Here is a 23,804-nt window from a genome sequence, read left to right as displayed (position 1 = left end):
CAGGTCTGGGGACTGGAATGGTTACCCATCTAGTTTGTTTGCTGCAAAAAAATTTAATTTTTTTTTTTAGTTTCATCTGACCATAGAATCCGGTCCCTTTTGAAGTTTCAGTCGTGTCTGACAACTGAATATGCTGGAGTTTGTTTTTGGATGAGCGAGGTGGATTTTTCTTGAAACCCTCCCAAACAACATTTATTTATTTATTTTTGGCTTTCTGACCCCAAGACTCAACTAATCTCTGCAATTCTCCATCTGTGATCCTTGAAGAGCCTTTGGCCACTCAAACTCTCCTCCTCGCAATATAGACACACGTCCTCTTCCAGGCAGATTTGTAGCTATTTTTTTTCTGCTTTCTATTTTGTGAAGCTCAACAATCTTTTGATGCACATCAGAACTATATTCTGTGGTTTTACTCATTGTGATGGATGATTAAGGGAATTTGGCCTTTGTGTTTCCTCATATTTAAACTCCTGTGAAACAAAGTCATAAAAAAGGAAAATATTAATGGGAATATACTTCAGAGATATTTTACTCATAAATAATTCTAGGGGTGCCAATAATTGTGGCGAACATGTTTTGGAGAAAAACATTTATTTCATAACGTGAATTTCCCCTTTACTAAAAAATGAATGGTTAGATTTTTGCGAATTTTTTTAACGAAAGATCAGAAGAATAAACAATGCATCTTTGATCATGTTTGCCAGGGGTGCCAATAATTCTGAGCACAACTGTATTCTGTACTGTAATGTCAATGTGTCATGCAAAGAAAATAGATTAATTCAAACTATAGTCTCACATAGTCAGATCTGTATAGTCTCAAATATACTTTTATAATCAAACTATCATAACAGTGTCGACATGATGCCGATAAATTGCAGAGCTGATGCAAACATATCCACATCAATATGATTAGATGCTTCCTTAACTGCTGTTTTGTGTGTGTGTGTGTGTGTGTGTGTCTGTTTATTTTGTTATTTAGAGGAAAGTGCGCAGCACATATTTACAGCACATCTAAACGTCGCTCTCAACAGTGTGGATGGCGTCCGGATGTTAACAGTATATCGCTGCAAAAGGTATTTCCAAGAAATTACAACTTCATTTTACTTCCAAGCAAAGAATGATAAAGAATTTTGCCTTGATTCACGTTTAGTCTCTTGCACATTTATTTTTCAATAAAACAGGACATTTTATATTTGCATTAATGAAGGAACTCGAATTGTTTCATGCAAAAATAATCCTTGGGGACAAATGCGGGGTGCTCTGCTGTGACAAATGAAAGAAAGAAACAAGAGAAGCAAAAGTTGGTAACATTTTAGTGTGGTCATGCATGGCAAACTGGGTCAAAGGATTACCAGCAGGCTATAAAAAGATGCCTTTTTGGCCATACACAAATTCAAGGCTGTAGATCCAAGTAGTGTGTTTGTGTGCACATGCATAAAAGTGTGTAATGGGGGAGGTGTGTTTTGTGCCAAGCATATGGCCGTAGGGAGAGAGAGAGAAGGGGACAAGCGATAATCCCTCTGCAGTCTTGCCAGGGTCACTTGTGTTTTCTGTGTGTGTGTGTGTCCAGTGGGTGTCTAGGGTTGTCTGATTTTGTTCTTCTGGCTTGCGGTGAGGATTAGAGCTCTGGAGGGCCGTACATGTTCTCTTGACAGACCTCTTGTGCACCCTTAACTACGAGACAGTAGGACACAAACGCAACAAACACAAACATATGCCACTGATCCAAGAGGCCGATACTTGCGATAAAATACTCATTTATTAACTTTTAAAGGCAATTAGTAAAAATAAAATGAGCTAAAATGTGACTTTTTAGTGTGAGGAATATTTGACGTGCATTAAAAAACGACAGCTAAAACAATATTTCGAATGAAAAAAACTACGTTCATTCATACAAACAAAAAAACAATAATCAATAAAAAAAAGTTATCTAAAGTTGCTAACATTGTTCCATTATATAGCAGGTTAAATGCAAACTTGACTAAGATTTTTCAAAATAAAATTGAAAGAAAGAATAAAAATGAATCATAAAATACAAAACATCTTGTATAATAACTCCTGTGTATTTTAGATAACTCATATAAAAGCGTATTTGATTTATAAAAGCGTATGTGGAGGTTTATTAAATAAAACTGGTTTATTTACATTTCTTCGAATGCCAATATGAATGTCCTGTACAATAGTCTTTATTATGGTGTGGTACAAGTGGCGTACACGGCACACACTGTACCTTACAGCAGTGTGTTTTTCCATTTAATTGACCTTGCTACAAACCCAAGACCATCAAAACTACAAGGAGGGGGGGTTGCCCTGAGGAACGAAGGGAAATGTAGTCCGTAAACAACCCTTAAGCGTGTACAAGTCGATCATCGGTGCGAGGGGGTCTCCAGATGTCCTCTCCAGTGCTCAATGCCCGTGTGTCTGCTAGATGTGGCCGTTCTTCTGGTCTCTCTGGAGGCTTTGAACTGGGCCTCCAGCTCCTCCACCCACGCCGTGCTCCAGTCCCACACGGGCAGCGGCTCCACCTCTCCAAAACACTCTCGAGGGGGGAACAGAACACTCAGGGGGGATGCAGGAGGGGAGAAATCTGCAGAAAATGCACGATCACACACACATCACAAAGGAAATCAAGAGAGATGTATGCATACGCATGCACATAGGTGCAATATACACAACCAAAAGCAATCTGTTAATATGTATAAAGTCGCACAAGTCAATTTGACCATAATAACGCTGAATGATAATGCACATCGCTGCTGAACCCATCGGTTACAATGTACTAGTCATTTAACCTGATGCATTCACGGAGATTGAAAGACAGATAGAGAGAGAGAGAGAGAGTGAAAGGGGGAAACAATCAGCAAATGGAGAGAGGAAAGTCCCTGTAGGTTTCTCTTTTGAAAGGCGTGATTGATTTGCTGAAACTTCAGAGAGGATGGTGGGGGAGTTCAGACAATTTGCAGACAGGTCCTCAAATCCCATTATTTCTCATTGTACCAAAGTAGGGCTGCTATTTTTCACTGTCTCATTGGGAGGCGTAATGCTGCGGTGCCTTGTGAATGTGATCTGACAATGAGAATTCTCATCCAAAATACAGTTCTCCAATTAAATTAAGCAACGATCCCAAAAGGTGCTTAAGTGACACTTTAAATAGTTTGAATGGGATTGCATTAAATAAAATAAAAAATCAAATAAAATAGTGCAAAAGCTTTTCTCAGAACTAACCTAACTTTTTTGAGCCATTTTTTTTGCAATTAGTTTGAATCTACTTGTCTCTAGATGAAGGCTGGTGTAGTTTATCACAATTATGAATATGTTCAACTTGAAAGTGTCCAAAAGCATTTTATCTTCATTTATCATTTCAAACCTATTTTGCTTGTGCTGTCTTCCTATAGAATAAAAGCAACTTGGGTTGATATTTTGTTATTTAATGCAATGCAATGCAATGGTATTCGAATATTAAATGTGACTAAAGTGACCAGATATTTTAAGACCACTTCATACATAATTATGATCTGAACTGTACAGCCTTAATAATAAACTGAAAAAGGGTGGTGAGCAGCAAATAAAACTGAAATGTGATCAGTTTTAGAAACTAATGCAGCCAGACTTATAAATAACTTATAAGTATGCCCATTAGACATTTGCAGAACAGGTTTAAACAAGGTAAAATGTGAGATCTGAGAGTACTACACTATTACTGGTACCTGAAAGCTTGATTAAGATTAGCCAAAATATTTGCATTTACAAACATTTTTTTTATTTACAGTTTATTTTATCATGCACTACTTAAATAGCGGCCATTCCAATTGTGTGGAAATGAGCAGAGCTTCCATGTGCTGAATCTGTGTGGACATAAAGCCACAGACCTCGACTGCATGAGCAGATTGTTCCACCTAGTGGCCATTTCTGCCGACTACATCAGTATTGCTGTTAGCAAACTTGATACTTGAATAATCATGTGGAGACTATAAATAAAACAACCTAATTCTACAGAGGTTGAAGAGAGTTCTGTCTTGCCTGATAAAGTACCGCTCATAGATTCGGCTGTCAGAGCCAGGACGCGGGCAAAGTTTGCATCGTTTATGAACGAGCAGTCAGAAGAGCTGATGATGCTCGTTCGAGCACTCGCCACGTTGCTCTCGGACACCGAACCCCAGCCGTTCCACAACGAACCCTCCCATTCGCTGTAACAGGAGGAGGGCGTGCTTCTCAGGGTGGCTCCCCTGAGTCCGATCGGCTGGCACCCCTGCTCATCATCCATCTCCTGGTCGACGGGCCCGCAGATGTAACCGAACGTGGGCGTGGGAGAGAACGGACGGGGCATTGATGGAGAACTCTGATGAGACGTACTGATGGGAGACATCAAAATCAGCCCTCGTCTTGATACTTTATTCACATAAATGCTCCTTCAGGTGTTCTCTTACCTCGGTCCCTGTGGTTTAGGGCTGATCTCCATGTACTGAGTGTGGCCCTGAGTACTGAGCGTGGTGTCCTGGTAGTCATCGGTGGAGAGACAGAAGGAGGTAGTGGACAGGTGGCTATAGGACGGGCTGAGCTGGGCTGGGCTGTGGTGGGTTGGACAGCCCGTAGTGGACATAGTGAAACCCTGGAGCCCAGAGGCAGCGCACACAGACTGCTGAGAGCCGATGTCGACCGTCAGCTTGGTGGATCTGGTCGACCTGAGGGATCAGATATACATGTTTAACTTCATACTAGCATACTACTCTTACTATTTCTGGCATTGCTACATTTCTTTTAAACTATGTTACATGTAATACAGTATATAACCAAAGCTACAAATTGTGAAATTAAACATTTCTCTATTATTTTAGAGGGCTTACTTTTGCATGTAGGCATGTTTGCCATTTAATCTGCTAGTTTGTTGCTTACCATACACAAATGTTAAATTATAAGATTTTATAGTATGAGTAAACATGTGCTAAGTTTGCTAAGATAGCAGACTAATTGTTCATGTCTGCTGCATTTCAAATGCAGGGGGAACAAGATATCGTGGTCATAAATTAAGAATTTAAAATTTTCCCTTGTTTTAGATAAATTGTAGCTTTTTTTTGTTGTTAATTTTTATTTTTTATTTTTGCTAAATTAAAACATGGGAACAAATTAGTAGCCTACAGCATGGCCATGATTTACCTAAAACTAGGGAATTAATTAAATGTGGCCATGATTGAACTAAAACAAGGGAACAAATTAATAAAATATGGCCACAAATTACTAGTCTAATTCATGCTCAAGATATCCTTTTTTTCCCTGCACATCTCTGTATTTTACAAATAGGAAAGCAAAATCACAAATGATCTTTTCAATGACATAAATTTAGAATATTTGAGAAGTAAAAACAAGTAACCAGATTCTCAGATTGTTTCTTTTGATGAAAAGACCCAAGTAATTTCACATATGTAGGGGGAGAGCAGGGGCGAAAGTTAGCCTGACGTCGTCATACTCAGATTCAGGGTTGCCAGGTGCCAGCAAGGTTTTCCAGGCCAAAACCTCGTCAAAAACCGCGAGAATGCACAAAAAACCGCCCAAATTTTTTTTTGTGGCTCATTTTTCGTTTAAACACATTTAAATCACTAACAAGCTTTAAAATTACCCATTTTTCGACTTAGCCTATCCGATTTTAGAAACAATATTCAATCAAATGAACGCAAAAGTAGGCTGTACCTCAGTCAGACTATTCTATTATGTTACGGAAAATAATGCGATCACCTTAGGCTATCAATGAGTCTGTTTAATGTCAATAAAAGTCCCTTGGAAGCATTCAGTAACATAAAAACTTTGATATATGAACATAACCCACTTTAACATTTCAAATGGCAACATGAAACATGCATAAAGGGCTGAAGAAAAAAAATCGATTCACCTAGGTATCGAATTTTTTTTAAACGATTTTAAAATCGATTTTTTATTACAGAATATTTATTACAGATATTAATTCAAATTAAATTGCTTTATTTTTGCCCTTGCTTATAGATGAGGTTGACAGAAGTTATCCACTTTCGTTTCAAAAACGTTTCAGGATGAAATGTGTCGTTTTAGAGCTGCACGATTCATCTCTAAAAGACTGATCTCGATTCAAACACCCACGCGATCTTATTCCATTTCGTCTGTCTATTAAACCTCTGACAAAATCATATCGCAATATTCAAATCTGTGTTGGCGCTGCCGCTGACCCAGAGAGAGTTGTCATGAAACCGCAATGTCAGCTAGCTAAGTAAGTTTGAAAACCCCGCGATGTGTTGTTGTTTGAGGGGCGGGCGCGTGCATCACTGAAGGTAGTGGGAAGGAGTGTCTGTTGTGTGTGTGAGTGAGTGAGTGAGACTGCTGCCTGCTGAACACTGGGGTCGCAGGAAGAAGGATCTGAAGTGATGGTGTTTCGGCAATAAAAACCCGCCGAACTGATCCGAAACCAGCCCAATTTTTATCCACCCGCCCAAACCCATTTTTGCCCGCAAAATAGATTGCTAAACCGCCCAATCTGGCAACCCTGCTCAGATTCTAGTCAGAATGTGAGTCTGATACTGCTCCATTGAGCTTTGATTATGGGGCGTGTTTCAACCGTACCAGGAAAAAAAATGCCTCTGCACTCAATTGGATAGACCTACAACCAATCAGAGTAACGGAGTAAGTGACGTATGTTTTTCATTCATGTTTCCGATCGCGGTTCTCTGTTCCTCTTTTAAAATTAATGCGCTGTTGATATCTTCTATAACAGACGCGATGGCGGAATCTACACATGATTTTTTATAAACAAAGTTCAGGAGGAGCACGTTCAAATAATCAATCCAATCAACCGTCTACGGTCTACACTATCAGCATGAGAGGAAGCATATATTTATTCACTCTGTCAACTCACCTAACATTCCTTGACAGTTTTCAGCATCCCTCCACTCACTCTCGGCTTGTTCTTCCACAGCCAGGAATACGGGGGGAGTACTTTGGGTTCGGGCCGAATACCGAGCCCGAAGCCTCTCCTCGGACAGCACGCCAAATATGCATTTATTCTATCTGACTTATTTGTAAGCGTGAACTCGTGAAATCTCAATTCTTCAGCGGCAGTCATTTGAATTCAACCCAAGCGCTCGTTGATGACGTGGATGATTACGTTACCGTTGCTCATCTGTCCATCATCGTATAAAGCCCGCCCTGACAATTTGATTGGTCCGAACAATTTTTGTTCGGGCATAATAGCTCCTCAACGGAACGAGTCCAGACCGAACTTCCCGACCTAAACATTTTGTGGGCGGGGCTAAGTTCGGCTGGCATCCAGGCTAGGCGAAAGTACAATTTTTCAGAAAATGTATATTTTGAAAGATAATGTTTTATACAGAAAAATGTTTTTGCTGTGGTCAAAAACTCACAAGTGTGGTCTATCAATACCAGGTGGTATTTTGTACAAATGTAGAACTGCTTCAGTATAATTTCACTTTGAACATACTTTAGGTTGCACATTGTTACTTGAAATGATAAGGTGATAAGAAATGATAAGGTGTTTGCATGAGACTTTCTGAGTGGGCAGTTCTGTGTCCGTTCCTGCTAGCTACTAGTTTGCACCGCCGGAAGAAACTTCCCATTTGTGTCCTACAGCTTTTAAAACACACTTCCTCTCACTTACAGACCTTCTAATAAATAGTGTGGGCCATTTCCCCTTCTGCCTCCCTGTCCATTAAATTTGAGATACAGGCTAAATTGGTTTCCAGTCTTTTAGTCTGAGAGCAGAGAGAGACAGTAGTAGACTTCTCTCTTCTCACGCTATAAAGACATGGTATTGTCACAGACACTGTCATTACGGACATGCAGGGGCGCAACCCCTCAAGTTGTCTGTGAGAAATGGACATAAATACTGAGCTCTGTGGCAGTGGTGATTTAGCACCACTCACATCCAGCTATGACAGAATGCTGAAACACTGAAGTTTATCACCATTTATGAAGCCACAATGAGAAGAAAGACAATCTAAAGTTCTAGTATATTCCTGTGCACTGAACTTTCCAGGAAGCTTGAAGTTTACAGCTTCTCAGATGTTTTAGCTGAAAAAAAGACCCAAGTGATCTCATTTCTCCTTTATAGATTCAGAAGTTGTTACACACTGTGCTCTGATTTCCCTAGACAACCTGCAAACCTCTTACCGGTATATCAAACTGTTTCCAGACCAAATATCTGAATTATGTTCTCCATGTATTTTTATAGCTCAAACTGTTTAGTGAGTAAATGATTGTCTAAGTTGTGTCGATTTTTGTTACTCCTATTTTAGGAGAAACACATTGCACCAAGTTAATGCTTTTTATGCAACATAATAGCAAAACATTACAGTAACTAACTGTGAACTGCAATTTAACTTAAAATTTAACTTGAAATGTAATGTATTGGTATATTTAGAAAGTAACATTATATGATAGGTTATGAAAGACAATTTTTTGTGTTCTGCAGAAGAAAGCATGTTGGGAAGCAAACTACACTGGAGCCAATTGTTGTCATTATGTGCTCCAGACTGCCATTAACGCGCTCAGGACCGTTTGCAGAGGCTGTGGATTACAGGTAATAATGTAGTAAATAATGTTCAGTTTCTTGCACATATTGATAGTTTCGCTTCATAAGACCTCAATGTATCGTCAGGAGCCACGGGTATTAATTTAGTTTTGCCTGTATATGTTTTTTTTTTAACTCTCAAAGTGATGGTAGCTGACGTTGACTTCCATTATACCAATCACCAAGGACAACGGTTTCAGCTAAAAATCTTCTTTACATTTCTACTGAGGAAAAAAGACACCTTGGGTGGTCTGAGGGTGAGTAAATTAACAGCAAATTATTATTTTTTGGGTGAACTGTCCCTTTAACCTAGATAAATGAATGCTGTAAAAAAAAAAATTTATAATAAAAAGAAAATGTATATATATATATATACAGTGCAATGCATAAGTGAATACACCCATGCTAAATTTGACTAAAAAGAGGAATAAAAAATCATATTTTGGAAATTGAACTTAATGCCTTAATTTAAAAAATTAGGAAAAATCCAACCTTTAAGGACACCAATTTTCTTTGTGAATGAATAATGTATCGTAAATAAATAAATGTTCTTCCTTAAAATACATGGTGCATAAGTGAGTACACCCCTATGTTAAATTCCCATAGAGGCAGGCTGATTTTTATTTTTAAGTATTTAAAAAAAAAATTTTTTAGGATACTATGCATCCTGATAAAGTTCCCTTGGCCTTTGGAATTAAAATAGCCCCACATCATCACATAGCCTTCACCATACCTAGAGATTGGCATGGGGTAATTTCCATAAGATCATCTCTCAATGCAAATCAAACTAGCTATTAGGCTAACTGAAATAAAACCATGCCAATCTCTAGGTATGGTGAAGGCTATGTGATGATGTGGGGCTATTTTAATTCCAAAGGCCAAGGGAACTTTATCAGGATGCATAGTATCCTAAAAATAAAATAAAAAAAATACTTAAAAATCTGCCTGCCTCTATGGGAATTTAACATAGGGGTGTACTCACTTATGCACCATGTATTTTAAGGAAGAACATTTATTTATTTACGATACATTATTCATTCACAAAGAAAATTGGTGTCCTTAAAGGTTGGATTTTAAATTAAGGCATTAAGTTCAATTTCCAAAATATGATTTTTTATTCCTCTTTTTAGTCAACTTTAGCATGGGTGTATTCACTTATGCATTGCACTGTATATATATATATATATATATATATGTGTATATATATATATATATATATATATATATATATATATATATAATTGTTAGTTCATGATGATACCTAATGCATTACCAAAAATTTAACCAATTGAACCCTATTATAAAGTTTTACCAACATAACTAAAATGTCTGTTGAGCTATAAAAAAAAAGTGCAATCCAATCTCTGAACATGTAAATTTAGCTCTGGGTGTCGGTGTGATTCTCACTCGTCCTCTGAGCTGAGGCTGTGGTTGTCCTCCACTGGAAGAGGCGGAGGGCTGGGTAACATGTCCACCAGCTGCAGAGAGGTGGAGTAATGCAGGATACGTGGAGAACTTGGCAGCTTCACATGCTCTGATACACCACCTGAGGGAATGTAGATCAGTTTAGAAGAGATAGTTTCACTACACTTCTTCTGAGATTCAAAGGATTAGAAACATGAGAAATGCTAGTGTTCAAACCTGCAGGGTGCTGACTGAATCTTTGCTGATGGTTGTTTGGTACACTGCACACTGCCAGCGCGTGTTGATTCACGGGCATTAATGGGACACTTTTCACCGCGTGCAGCTCTGGAAGTGGACAAACATGTCAGTGCTGGACGAAATTAATGTAAATGACTCAGTGAATGTAAGGATGTCTCACCACGCTTGTAATTTTTCTCCCACGATTCCTTCAGAACTCCCATGTTGGGCTGGGAAGGGAGGGCACGTTTCCATGGCAATGCCTGCACTTCCCTCACAACGGCGGTTTTGATGATGGGTTCGGTGATGCGAACAGTCTCGGAGTTATGCAGTTGGGAGTTGCCGTGGGGCATTCTGGGACAGCGACCCGGACTATTAAACGTCTTCAGTCCATTGCCGGTTAGATCCACATAAAAGGTGCCATAGACGCCGCAATTGTCTGGTACAATGGGGACGGCTGACCGCAGGGGGTTAGCCTCCTTTTTAGCCGTAATGGGCAGAGCTGTCAGTACAGAGGTAAAAATCAGACAGATTTACATAATGTGCCAAGATGTCAACAGTAATTAGAGTTGATGAGGACTCTGCAGAGTCGTGACTTTAGGGGTGACAGGCATCTTTGAAGGTTCTCATGAGGATGTATCTGTCATCCAGAGAGATGACGAGAGGCAAAAAAGAGGAGTAGATGAGGGTGCATGGATGGTGAGATGAAGATATGGGATAAATAAAGTCTAAAAGGAATAGTTTAATGAAATTTTTTAATTTTGTTATCAGAATTTCACTGTATTGGAGCAGCATGAACATTCTTTAAAACATTTTCTTTTGTGTTTCACAGATGGAACAGTTTCACTGTATCGGAGGAGCGTGAACATTCTTTAAAACATCTTCTTTTGTGTTTCATAGAAGAAAGTAAGTCATAGAGGCTCGGAACAACATGAGGGTGAGTAAATGATGACAGAATTTAAATTTTTGCATTAACTGTCTCTTCAACTCTTTCCCTGACAGAATTTTTTATAATTTTCACAAAAATTCTATGGCCCCCAGAATACTTGAATATATGAACATGCAATTTATCAAAAGAAAGAACAGAGCCTCTGCTTTTAAACAAAAATGCATTCTTTTTTATTAACACTTGAATGTGGGTACGTTTCATAAAAAAAGCTATGTTTTGAACAAAAAGCTGAGAAAATCTCCTTTTTCCCCAAAGACTACAAGGTGCACAAGCAATGCTTTTATGTTTCTGCTCCTTTTTTGCCTGTGTTTAGATCCAGAGCTTTTCTTTCAGAAGTTGCATAATAGCGCGCCCTACTGTATAACAGTGAAAACACGGAAAGCTGGAAAATTCAGTCAATGGCGGGGAAGCGTTGTCTCATGAATGACAGAAAATTCTGTTAAAGGCGGGGAAAGAGTTAAGAAGATGCTCAAGTTGTTGTTGTGTTTCAAATGGCAGTTTTGGTGTTCCAAGTTTCGAGTTAAAACTCAGGGGAAGTTGTGACTTACTGGTCCTCCGGAAGCCAGAGTTCTCCTGCTTCTGGGTCCAAAGGCCCTGCTTGGGCTCACTGCTGGAGTCTGGCTTCCAGCCTCCAGAGATCCACGGAGAGTCTGGTGCCGCCATTCTAGAAGGGAAATAATAAGGATGGTGACTCAATTACTTGTGGAAGCCAATTTCTGCCACTTAAGAAAAAAAGGCCATGCTGTGGTAAATTAGAATTGTGAGATAAAAAAAGCATAATTATTTTAAGAAAAAAAAGTCATAAAATGTTGAAATTATGATATTAAGTCAATTATGAGAAGTCGAAATTATGAGATAAAAAGATGAAATTAAGAAACACTAAGTAGTAATTATGACAAAGTCAATGTCAATTTTTATCATAATTATGACTTTTTAACTCATAATTATGACTTTATCTCGTAATTTCAAGTTTTGGTCATAATTTTGACTTATCTCATAATTCTGACTTATAGTATGTCTTTTAGTATGACTTTTTTTTGGTCATAATTGTGATTTACCGAGCATAATTCTTTTTCTTATTTTGAATTTAGTTGTACAGATAGTATTTTTTGGAAATGTACCACTGCGAAATTATGTTTTTTGGACATGTACTATTGAGGTACCATGGTATTCTTTAAAGTATCATGGTATATTAACATGGTTATTGTTTAGTACTGTGGTATGTTTTAAAGTTCAATAGTATTGTTGTCACTGTATTATGACCTTTTACCTTCTTTTTTTATAATATTTTTTTTTTACCTGTGTTTGATAATGAGATCTTCACTTTCCAGTCTATATAAGCCTATAAATGGAAGAGAGAATTGTGATTGTATGATTATGCGTTGAGTAATTTTAAAAAAGGATTTAGATTGCGACTTTATTATAGATTACCTGAGCTTTTGCCTCCCAGGTTGGCAGGTCTGACATGTCTCCTGTACAAAAACAGGGCAGTAATCATCAAAACACACCACAGGAGGGTGCCAGCGCTTCCAATGAATACCGGCTCTTTAATCACAGCAAGGAAATGAGACATACTGAGTATGCCTGTCTGATGCGGTGCTGACTCCTGCCTCGACTCTGAGGGAAAAGAGAGCAACAGGTAACATACTGAGTAGGTTGCAATTTAAAATTATACCTCAGTGTTAGTTTATTAGCTTACCTATGAGCAGTTTGTATGGGTCGCTCTGGACCCCCACCCCCGCCCCGTTTACGGCAGCCACTGTGACCCAGTACAGCCTGCCGGGCTGCAGCGTGCTGATCTCAATACTGTGTGTTCCACTGTCCACTGTCCAGTTAAAATACTTCAGTTCCTCAGACTCCATACACCAAACCTGTCAGAAAGAACAGCATAGTAAAACATTAACAAGCAGGCTGCTACACATACACTATATGCTACACTATATATCTGTCATTTTTATGTGATGTTTAGGCCAGTCTGATATCAATGATACCATAATAATAGACTAAAGCAGTGGCTAAAAAAATGTAATGGTGCAGCATTCCCTGCTAATGCTTGTATAAACAGCAACAAAGAAATTAGTGGAAAATATGCATCAGTTTTCTAGTCAGAAAATCTGAATGGTGGACTAATTTAAAAAAGTGTCTCTAAATACTGTAAAAAGACAGAACCTGATTTTGGCAGGTTCATGTCACTTTATATCTGATCAGAGAGTCTAGAAATGTCTGAGGCTGAAAATAGGCATTATCTAACTGCTTCCAGGATTCTTTTGATTAAAAATTAAGTTTAATTAAATTAATTAATTTTTAGGAACAAGAAATAAATTATATTTTCACTTACGAACATGTTCCTCCACATCTGCTGGAGAGAAAGGCTCTCGGGGCATTAGTAGCTTTAAAATGATTTCACAATGAGTGACTGCACGCAAGTAATACCTGATATCCCTGAATGATCCCATTGTGAGCGTCATGGGGGGGAGGATCCCAGCTGAGGTGTGCGGTGTCATTACGGTCAGTGGGCATTGTTATGGACACATCCTGAGGTGGTGCGCTGGGAACTGAGAACAGGGCACATGGTTACATGTGGCACAAGGTGACACAGTTTGGTTTTAATTGTCCAATAGTATTTTTTTTTTCATGTTTTTGAAAGAAGTCTCTTATGTTCACAAATGCTACATGTATTTGAAAAATATATATACAGAATATATCAATGCATGTATATATCAAAAATACAGTTAAAACAGTAATGTTGTGAAATATTACTGTAATTTAAAATAACCGTTTTCTATTTGATCATATTTTAAAATGTAATTTATTTCTGGGATGCAAAGCTGAAATTTCAGCAGCCATCACCCCAAGTCTTCAATGTCACATAATCCTTCAGAAATCATTCTAATATGCTGATTTGGAGGAAACTGGAAATTATTATGGAAAGTGTGATACATATTTTTCAGGATTTTTTGATGAACAGAAAGTTTTAAAAGAACAGCATTTCTTTGAAACCGAAATCTTTTGTAACATTATAAATGTCTTTACTATCACTTTTTATTTAATTAATGCGTCTTTGCTGAGTAAAAGTATGATTTCTTACTTTCCTCAAACTTTTGAATGTATAAATGTACAAAAGAGTATACGTACGATATAAGAAGTAAACAATGTAGGATATATTAAGTAACCACAATAAAATTGTTTTTTTTTTGGACGTCCTACGATAATACTCTGGTATTGTTTGAAGTATCATGCAAATACTATGGTATATGAATATAATAATCATTAATAAAGCAGCATGGTATTACCATCTTTGTACCATGGCTCCGTCACAGAACTTTTTTGCTGTAGATTGATTCTCACCTATCTCTGGCACTCGTAAGTGTCTGGTGTTGCTCTCCCTGCCGTACAGGCTCCCACCGTAGGGTCGGACTTTGAACTCGTACTTGTAGCCTCTCTTCAGAGGTCCCACATGGGTGTGAAGGCCAGGTTGAGGAACCCTTTGAGCTGTCCACTCTGAGATGGCAGGCAGGAGAGAGCGATACAGCACCTCAAAGCCTTCAAGATAATGAGGCTGTGACATAGACGACTGCAACTACATACAGAAGAGAAAACAGTTACTTAAGAAAACGAAATTATTTGACGTGTGGTGGATGTTTGGTCAGGGATGAGCTGAACTGCATTACCCTCCACATGACTTGAGACATGTTGGAGGCTGTGCTCATAACTGTAACGTTCTCCAGGCTCACACGTAAGGCAGACAGCTCCTTGTGTAGATCTCGTAGTATAGTGCTTTCTGTATCTGCAACATATATTAACCAGACATCACTAATCTAGACAGGGTGAGTGGAATACAAATGGCAAGTGGTTGAAGTGCGCATGCTGTTTTAGAAAAAAAGTGATTGACTGCTGTTAACTGAATGATTACTTGTATTCTTACCCTCTACAAGAAGCTGTGCGCTGGCCACAGACACCCCGAGCTTATTCTCTGCAGTGCAGGTGTACCTGCCCATGTCCTGAGCCGTCACATAGTGGATTTGCAGACTGTGGTCTGGGTTTATTAAATATCTGGCAAATGTGTAAAAAGAGCTTAGGGATGTGAATCGTAGTTTCACAATCTATTACGTATTATGTTAATACTGGTCAGCACAATATAAAACAGATAATTTTATTCATAGAATTTTAACAAATGAATTATGAATAAAAAGTCATGAAATCAAAATGGACAATTCTTATTTTTATGGAATATAGCAATGTTTCTGATTTATCTGTGCACATCATTAAATTACGTGCCCTCGTAATCTTTAATCAAAATAACTTCTCCCTCTTTTCTCTGACGACGTGTTTACTGGTGTGAATGCGGGACAACCTGTCATTCACATGAGATCACAGCAAGTGTGCCGCATGTGTCCTGAAAAGTGAAGCCAAAACATTTTGATCGCCCCCTGGTGGCTGGCTGCAATATAGGTCATAAACCCGCCCTCTCCATGTAATCAAATGGAATGCAAGCTAAACAAACTAAAAAAAAAGTCAAATTACAGTTACACTTCAAATAATGTTTTTCCGAAGATGGTTTCTGTCATTTTAGGTAGTTCTTATTACGCTGGCATATGTTCAAGAGTTTGTTTTTCCAACAAGTTTTAGTTAATTTGATGCTATAAAAGCGGAGTGTAACGTCATGATTGACAGCTGTGCTTGCTATTGAGTCTGTGGGAGTAGGATTTTTGATACTAGGTTGACTACTAGCTTGATACTAGGATCACTACTGCGCAGACTCAGGCTCCATATGACATCAGCATCAGTGACCGTTTCTGGGATATTTTGGCTTCAGTTTTGTACAGTGGAAGTGAAGACATGTTGTCCATCTTTTTTTCCTTTTTCTTTTTTACAGACTTTAGATTATAGCAACAGCAAACCACAACCATCCAATCAATCCTCATTTTTTTCTTGTTCAAGAAGCCATTTCACTCGGATATACGTCACAATAGGGAAGAAAAGACTATCGCAACTTCCATTTCGTGCCAACTTATGGTTGAATCCAGGACATAAAGGTAGGCTAATTAATTTAAAAACTAGGTCAACACTAATTAAGCATAAAGCAATCATATTTGCTAATGTTAGTAAAGGAAGATATGTAGTTTTACAGGAAAAAACAAACATTTAATATAGGGTGTCGATGGCTTGGCTGAGAGTTTGGGTCGGAAAAGGCCCTGCTATACATGATTCAGTTTATTTAAAAGAAATGAATAGGTTTGTTTATTATTTTATGTATTATTTTTCATTTATTACACTCTTAGTGCTTAATAAATGACTGTAGCCTCATAAAAACCTGCAGGTACTACATTCAAATGATGTGGAAAGATCAATAACCAGCATGTTTGTGATGAGGGGTCTGACCTGCCATTGGGTAGAGGTCCTTGGTCTCGGCTCCACTCTACAGAAGGCATGGGGTCTCCGTCAGCCTCACAGAAAAACTCTGCTGACTCCCCAAGCTGCACTGAGACATCCTCTGGTTTACGCAATAACATTGGCTTAGCTGAGGAAGAATAAACAGAAGCATGGGTCTTTGACATTTTAGAGCAAAGTGTAGATGTATTTGACTAAATTAGAGTCTTAGAAATCACATCATGTTACATTAAAGCACATTAACAGGTCTCACCTAATACAGACAGCCGAGCAGCACGGCTTTCCCTCACTCCAACTATGTTTGAGGCTATACAGCTGTAAACTCCAGAGTCATTCTTCTGGGTTGGAGCAATGATCAGTTTACCATTCAGTTCCTATATATGAAGATAAGCAGAAATATATTGTGATCCAGGCACACAAAACACTGTTCAGGGTACTAAGGATTCACTTTCTGTGTTATACTGCCCTCTACAGACATTTACCAAGAAGAGTTCTCAAGAAAAAGATATTAACAGACAAATCAAACCCAAGAAATTTGAAAACAATGTCAAAATTAAATACATTTTGCTCTTACACTATAATGTTCATTGCTGCTGTTGATGGGGATCCCGTCTTTCCTCCAGGTGACGTTGGGCTCAGGATGTCCCACGGGTGGGCTGCAATCCATCACAGCAACCTCACCAACCACCACCTCCACGCCACTGGGCTGCACACGGAAGTCCTCTCGCAGAGCTGAAAATAACACAGTCACAATGATCTGAGTTTCACACATTCTTGAGTGAATTAAACTAAATCTATCTATATAATATATTCTGTAGTGCTATATATAGTGCTAAAAGGTTAACATGCAATACTGTTTAAAAGTTTGTGGTCGGTAAGATTTGATTTTTTTTAAAGAAATCAATACTTTTATTCAGCAAGGATGCAAAAATTACAGTTTTATAAAGTTACAAAACATTCCTATTTCAAATAAATGTTGTTCTTTTGAACTTTATATTTATCAAAGAATCCTGAAATGCATCACGGTTTCCAACAAAAATCTTACCGACCCCAAACATTTGAATGGTAGTCTAAATGCTAATTTGGTCAAAAACGAACAGAAATTCTGACAATCAGTTGCTACATTTCAGGGGGAAAAAATGTTTTGTAGATGTTTTTCTTCATTAACGTCCTTTTGCTTTAGTAATCGATGCCCATTGTCGACTCATCTAATGTAGCTTGTTTATCTAGCAGATTAATCGATGTAAACAAAACGCAAATTCATTGTGTGCAACAACTGATTTAATGTCTCAATCAGGTCCTGCTTCAATCCAGTGGAATGCAGAGTAAACGGGCCTGTCTGTTTAGGCTACAAACACAGCATGCTGTCACAGCTCAATTAGTGCTCTGTTTGTTTCGGGCAGGAAAGCAAACTTTGACATCTGATCTTCAGTAATCTCATGGAACATCTTAATAAGCTTCCTCACTCTCTTGTTCCTTCAGAGCATTTAAGTAGGTATTGATAGGTCACTCATTGTTATCGGGGTTAAACAAGTGAGTTTATGTGGGAACTGACCGTGGAGATGGTTTTTTTTGGACCCCATTGACTTATTTATCGAAAAAAATAAATAAATGCTAAGACATTTGTCAAAATGTCTATGTTCATGTTCCACAAAACAAGGAAATGCATATAGATTTTAAACAAAATGACAATGAGTTCACTCATTTTCAGGTGAACTATAAGGAAACATCACACTGCTGGCAGTGTCCTGGTTCAAACCTGCTATATGAAGAGAGGCGTTTCTGCTGGTCGCAATCCCGACACTGTTCCGAGCAACGCAGGCATACACTGCTTCATGGGACTGACTCTTTCGGCCAGGGACGACGCTGAAGAAGAACAAACTTCCTTCTGGTAAAACGATAGGCTGTGATTGCGCATCCATCTTGTTTATATCAAGTGGTTGGCCATTTCTGAGCCACTCAATGGTGGGCTCAGGGTTGCCCTCTGCCCTGCAGGATAGCGTGGCCGGGCTGCCCACCCGGACCACCACATCAGAGGGATGGTGGACGATACGGGGTAGGCCGCTATCTGAAACGAGCCTGGAACCTGGAGGACAGAAAATGTAGAATCAAACACCAGTGACATCCACTAAACAAATACATTGAAAAAATTCCAGTCCTGAGAGCCCGTTGAATTCTTTTGTTTAGGATGGCCAGATGACCCCGCGATGAGTAAGGGAAACACATTTCCTGTACGGAGTCACTGCCGGAGGCTGTTTTTCCCACTCTAGAGAGGAACAAAAGCCCCAGCACTTACAAACAAAGTCATAGACCAACAGGACATCCGTCACCTGTGTGCACCAAGTGCAGGAATGGCCCTCTGCTATTATTGGCCCACTTACAATGACCTACAATGTCTCTTTGTACTCTCACGCCAAAACATGCCAATCACATGGGCATGAGAGGGTGTCATTGAAACCAAAAAAAAAGTCCTTGTTGTCTATCGGATTTGAGAAGCATAAATGATGTTGGTAAACATAAACTGAAATAAGCCAAGTCTGTATGTTAAGTCTGTTCCTGCATGCATCAAAAGTAAACTAGGGTGAAATGCACAATGGGGAATTTGAGCTCTACATTCTTGGCAAAAATGTGTTTGCCTATTAAAAGTTTCTATTGTCTCTGATGGGGCAGTTTCCTGAAAGAGAGGAAACACAGTCTCACAGTCCTGCTATGTCATTTTCACTGTGGAGGAATTTGGGAGAAACACTGGAAGTATGTAAAAAAAAGAAAAAAGAAGAAATGCTGCACTTTTAACAGTATATTGTGACTTTCTAAATGGGCTTTGAGACTGTTTAAAGGAAACAACAGACAGCATTTAAAAAGTTTTGTGCATAAAGTTAGATTTTTATAAACAGGCATATGTTAGTTTCTTAAGAGGGCTTCTGGACGCCTTGCATGTAAATAACATTTCTTAAAATTTGGAGTAACATTTAGACGTATAGGTACCCTATACGTTTAACATATGTAACTAAATTAATAGTAATATAGCTATTGAAATGTTAACTTTCTTATAAGATGATGGGGTTGAAAGGTGTAGTAACATTTATATAGCCCAGTTTGCATAATCAACTTATTCGTTCTTAAAGGGAGTATAAGGCCTAACACATATCATTGTAAAAAAAATGCAAAAATAATATAGAAATACTATAATCTAATTCAGTTATTATTATTGTCCTACACAACTAGGAAATAAATCTAATCGTTTCTACATAGTAATTATTGTAGGCTACATTGAAACATAAAAAAAATATGTATCCGTATCGGTCGAATGGATTTTTGTTGTTGTAAAATTAATAAATATTATGTCAAAATTACAGGATTTCTTTATCACTAACACGACGTTAGTTACACACTGAAACAGTTAGTGCTTACCTTCAATATTATAAAAAATCCCCAAAACCCAAAAGAGCCTGATTAAGTGTCTCGTCATATTACGTGTCACGTCGAATTCAGTTTATGAAAACAATCCAACGCATCGCTGTTAGGCTACTAACTGCGTTGCAAATCCGCAACAAAAACGCAATAGTTCTACAGGTATCCCAGTCATGTGTGTCTGTCGTTTCAGTCAGTAAGAGTGTTGAACAGAGCGCCATCCGGATTGAGACCCGCCCCGGTGACTCGAGCAGCAGCAGCAGGACTCAGGAGGAGTTGATGACATGATGACCGGAGTGGATTTACACCTCCGATAACTGACGGCCCAGCGATAACTAATGCCTCTAACAACTGCTGAGGTAGCCTAAACTACACACATGTGACTTACAGTTTCCTGAAGTCGTGCTTTTGCCCTCTATTTTTGTTTTGGTATTGAATTCAAGACAACATGTTTAAACAATGGCACATACTTTGGGCCAAAAACGGGAAACGGAGCAGTGTTCGTTTCGAGAGTTTTTTCTTCTTATAGTGTCTCGAACTTTTTTCTTTTTTTTTTACATGGTGACTACTTCTAGACAACTTTTATTGTTAGGAAGGTGGTGGTTATGATAGTGATTTCACTATTCAGTAATTAATTGTGTGATAAAGGTTTCTAACAAATGTCTCTGATGACAGCATGCATAAACAGGAAAGCATTAGACCTCACAGCCAAGAAAAACTTACTCTTAAAAAAAACAATAAAAAAAAAATAAGAATATAAATTTGCTCTAAATTTCATATGAGCCAGTAAAAAAAAGAAAAATCAGCACAAAATATTCCTGAACAAATCAGAAAAATTGTTAAACTTAATAGAATAGAAAGTTACCATGAACCAGTTATGTTCAAGTTACACGAGAAACTTTTTTTCCCATTAAATATTGTCGCTTAGATTCTTAAAGAATATGATGAAAAGACAAAATAATAATGAATCAAGAAAGTTTACAAAAGTGAAAGTTAAGCACAGCTGCTACTGTAGAACTAAAACAACCCCTTAGGGGAAACACTTGCTAATTCCAATTACTATTAAGTCTGTGTAAATACGGTCGCTGAGGGGGTGAGACGGAGTGAGGAGAAAACAGAAAGCGAAAAGAAAAGAGAAGAGAGAAAAGCAGAGGCGGCGGCAGTTCATTTTCTCGAAAGCCACATATAAATAAAGTGTTGTTTAGAGAACTGTCCATTGTGTGGCCTAAAAGAGCAAGCCACACTGATGGACACGTATATTGATCCAGAGAGCAGTGCCTTGATGGCCCTGTGGATCACCAGCTTTCAGCGACTAACAAAAGATGTTGAGGGACTATGGGGCTGCATACCACAACACAGAATTAAAGCTGCACCGCAAAAGAAGCCCAGGCTGATTTAGCACTTAGAGTAACTTTTCAGCACATTTTACTCATAAATAATTCTCTTTGAATTGAATTTCTTAACAGAGTCCGAGTATGACCTTTAATAGCATTATTTATATACAAAACTGTCTCAAATAAGGAATAGGAATTTTTTATTTTCATTGAATAGGAAAGGAAGAAGAAATTGGTTTAACTGCACCTATTTTTCCCCTTGTTCATCACTTTCCAAAAGTCAAACTATTCAAATCATTCACAAAGTTTGCTTGGATAACCATCCACTAAAAGGTCAAATATACCATAAACTACATCAACTAAAGTTTTTTAAACAGTGAAACTTCAAAAAAGTCACGTAAACGCAACACAATACGGTACCGTAACGCCAACTTAATAAACTTTTCACGTGTAAATTAAATCAACAGTGACCACAAGTGAAAATCATGAAGTGAAAAAAGACTTTATCAAGTTATCACTGTCTTTCTGATTTCATGCTTTGGACCCCATGCTGATATGCCGAGAGAGCGGCTGCCGAAACTATTCGATTCTGAATAACATTACCATTAGGTTCTGAATAAATTTTTTTTACATATACAGATTTAGAATAAATGTATATGACTATGTGATTATTCTTCAACAAAACAATCTGTTTACGAGTAAAGGAAATCATCACGATTTTACATCAAGTTTCATAACAATGCTATACCCCCCCCCTCCCCCCCCCCCAAAAAAAATCCATTGGTTTTACCTTTCCTGCGATGGGCCCTCTCCCTGTGTGATGCCCGCTGGTGGGCCAGACGATGGCGAAGGTGCCCTCTTCCCTCTGACCTCTGTTCCACCTGCTCGTCAGGTAGGCACGCGCACTGGCATTGGCAGTGGCGCGCCGCCTCGGTCCAGGTACACAGCCATGCCACCCACAGCAGCCATGCTGACACCTGCATCTTCACTTAAAGCTCCTCTCCTCTTGCTCTGCACCCTCCACTACACCATCCCAACTTCCCAACTGTGGCTAAGACCGATCCACCCTTCTCCCCACAGTCCTCGCAGTGCTAAATTATTGGGAGATTGTTATAAAGAATGTTTTTCTTTATATTCCACAAATGCTTTGTATTTACTTTCCCTCCCTCTTTTATTAAGCGCTCCCTCCGCTCTCTCCCTCCTCTTTCTCGCCTCGCTTTTCTCTTTTGGGAAAGAAGTTGGCGGAAACAATGATTGAAAAACAAGTTTCAGGCCCCATGCTGGGAGCGCGGGAGAGGAGGAGAGGGACGGGGACTGTCTCCTCCAACAACATCTGTGTCATTCGTTCTGCACGTCCCAAAGACGGAAAACAAGGCCCGGGAGTGAACGGGGAGGGGACGGAAGGGGATCTCCCATACCGAAAGGGATCAGTTCCATTAATCAAGTGTCTGCTAGTCGACTGATCAAATCCTTCAGAATGACATACTCTCGTGCTCTTTAAACATCAAACGGGTGAAAACTTTTGCCTGACTGCTATTGGCCCGTACCACAAAAGGCGAAGTAGACACCCTTCATTTCTGCATCAAGCTACTCTCTCAAAGGCATGAGAGAGGGAGTGTTTTCAAACAAAACTGACCCTCTCCAATGGCTTTGGCTGCTTGTCGGTCATGAAAGGGATGGCTTTTGTTTGAGGGGATTCTCACTTTCTCAACACAATTTCTATTTTACGCCAAGAGGAGAGGTGAGCGGACCAAATCGCTAATGCAACTGGAACGTTCTCATTTGTCGAAGTGAAGACGTTTCGCTCGAAGTGGAGATCATTTCGATTTTCACACTTAAACATTTCAATTATTGGACAACAGAAACCTAGTTGAATTTGATTACTGAGTTGCAAAGAGAATGAGAAAAGATGTATGCCTTTTCTTTTCCTTTCTTCCTTTTTGATTCACATATGTTCAAAGATTTTTCACTGTTCACAAAGCAAAAAGCAAAAAGGGAGAAATTTGTTCCTCTTTGCGTGCACAGTATGTGTTCCACTCATCACAGAGGTTGAATCAAATGGGACTGAGAAAGCAATTTGTCTCATGCAGTCTGGTCTTGTGTTCCTGCTGCTTCAGCATAGAAGAACAGAAGAAACATGCTGAGTTAACAGACCTGACCTGATCGGGGTTTAATTCCACAGATCTCCCAATTTATTTAAGACTGCAAGAATACGTACTGATAGAATATTACAGGTTGTACAATACTATTGTTCTTACTCAAATATCAGTGTTAGCCAGTTTCGAATAGGACCTTAAAATGCACTTCCAATGTTGTTGGTGCTCTTAAATGATAGTACCAAAAAAATATATATATTTTGTCACCATTTAATCACCCTCATGTAATTCAAAACATCTATGACTATTCTGGGAAACACCAAAAAGGAAAATGGAGCTTTCAAGCTGAAAGGGATAGTTCACCCAAAAATGAAAATTCTGTCATAAAGAGATCGTAAAACTAATCCAAATGAATTGAGTGGTTTAGTCAGATT

General features: G+C 38.7%; 1 protein-coding gene across 2 annotated transcripts; it reads right to left on the bottom strand.

Moving 5' to 3' along the window:
* Positions 1-1,139: 1,139 nt before the first annotated feature.
* Positions 1,140-22,344, bottom strand: robo4 (roundabout, axon guidance receptor, homolog 4). Of its 2 annotated transcripts, none has more exons than XM_084105041.1 (19): positions 22,065-22,344; positions 18,289-18,615; positions 17,104-17,261; positions 16,783-16,903; positions 16,521-16,659; positions 15,064-15,191; positions 14,810-14,925; positions 14,487-14,718; positions 13,572-13,693; positions 12,838-13,009; positions 12,570-12,755; positions 12,438-12,480; positions 11,687-11,802; positions 10,371-10,691; positions 10,190-10,297; positions 9,956-10,094; positions 4,428-4,682; positions 4,021-4,352; positions 1,140-2,587 (listed from the first exon to the last, which is right to left on the bottom strand). In XM_084105041.1, exons 1-19 carry the CDS (start codon positions 22,255-22,257, stop codon positions 2,367-2,369), a joined length of 3,429 nt encoding a protein of 1,142 aa, XP_083961167.1. In that variant the 5' UTR covers positions 22,258-22,344; the 3' UTR covers positions 1,140-2,366. The 2 variants fall into 2 exon arrangements, with proteins under 2 accessions (XP_083961167.1, XP_083961168.1); XM_084105042.1 differs by lacking the exon at positions 22,065-22,344 and adding an exon at positions 19,941-20,139.
* Between the last annotated feature and the right edge of the window lie 1,460 nt (positions 22,345-23,804).

Source organism: Abramis brama (assembly GCF_963993115.1).
Source record: "Abramis brama genome assembly, chromosome: 25".
Taxonomy (NCBI): domain Eukaryota; kingdom Metazoa; phylum Chordata; class Actinopteri; order Cypriniformes; family Leuciscidae; genus Abramis; species Abramis brama.
Note: the sequence above shows the minus strand (reverse complement) of the source record. Positions and strands in the feature narration are given on the sequence as shown.

Bases quoted from the DNA above. Each gene is read 5' to 3' on its own strand.
- robo4 (XM_084105041.1), bottom strand. From the start codon at position 22,257: ATGCAGGTGTCAGCATGGCTGCTGTGGGTGGCATGGCTGTGTACCTGG. The intron at 11,803-12,437 runs GTAAAAAAAAAA...TTTCCCTTCTAG, and splicing joins GATCTCATTATCAAACACAG to AATGGCGGCACCAGACTCTC. The intron at 10,095-10,189 runs GTTTGAACACTA...ACATTCCCTCAG, and splicing joins ATTCAGTCAGCACCCTGCAG to GTGGTGTATCAGAGCATGTG.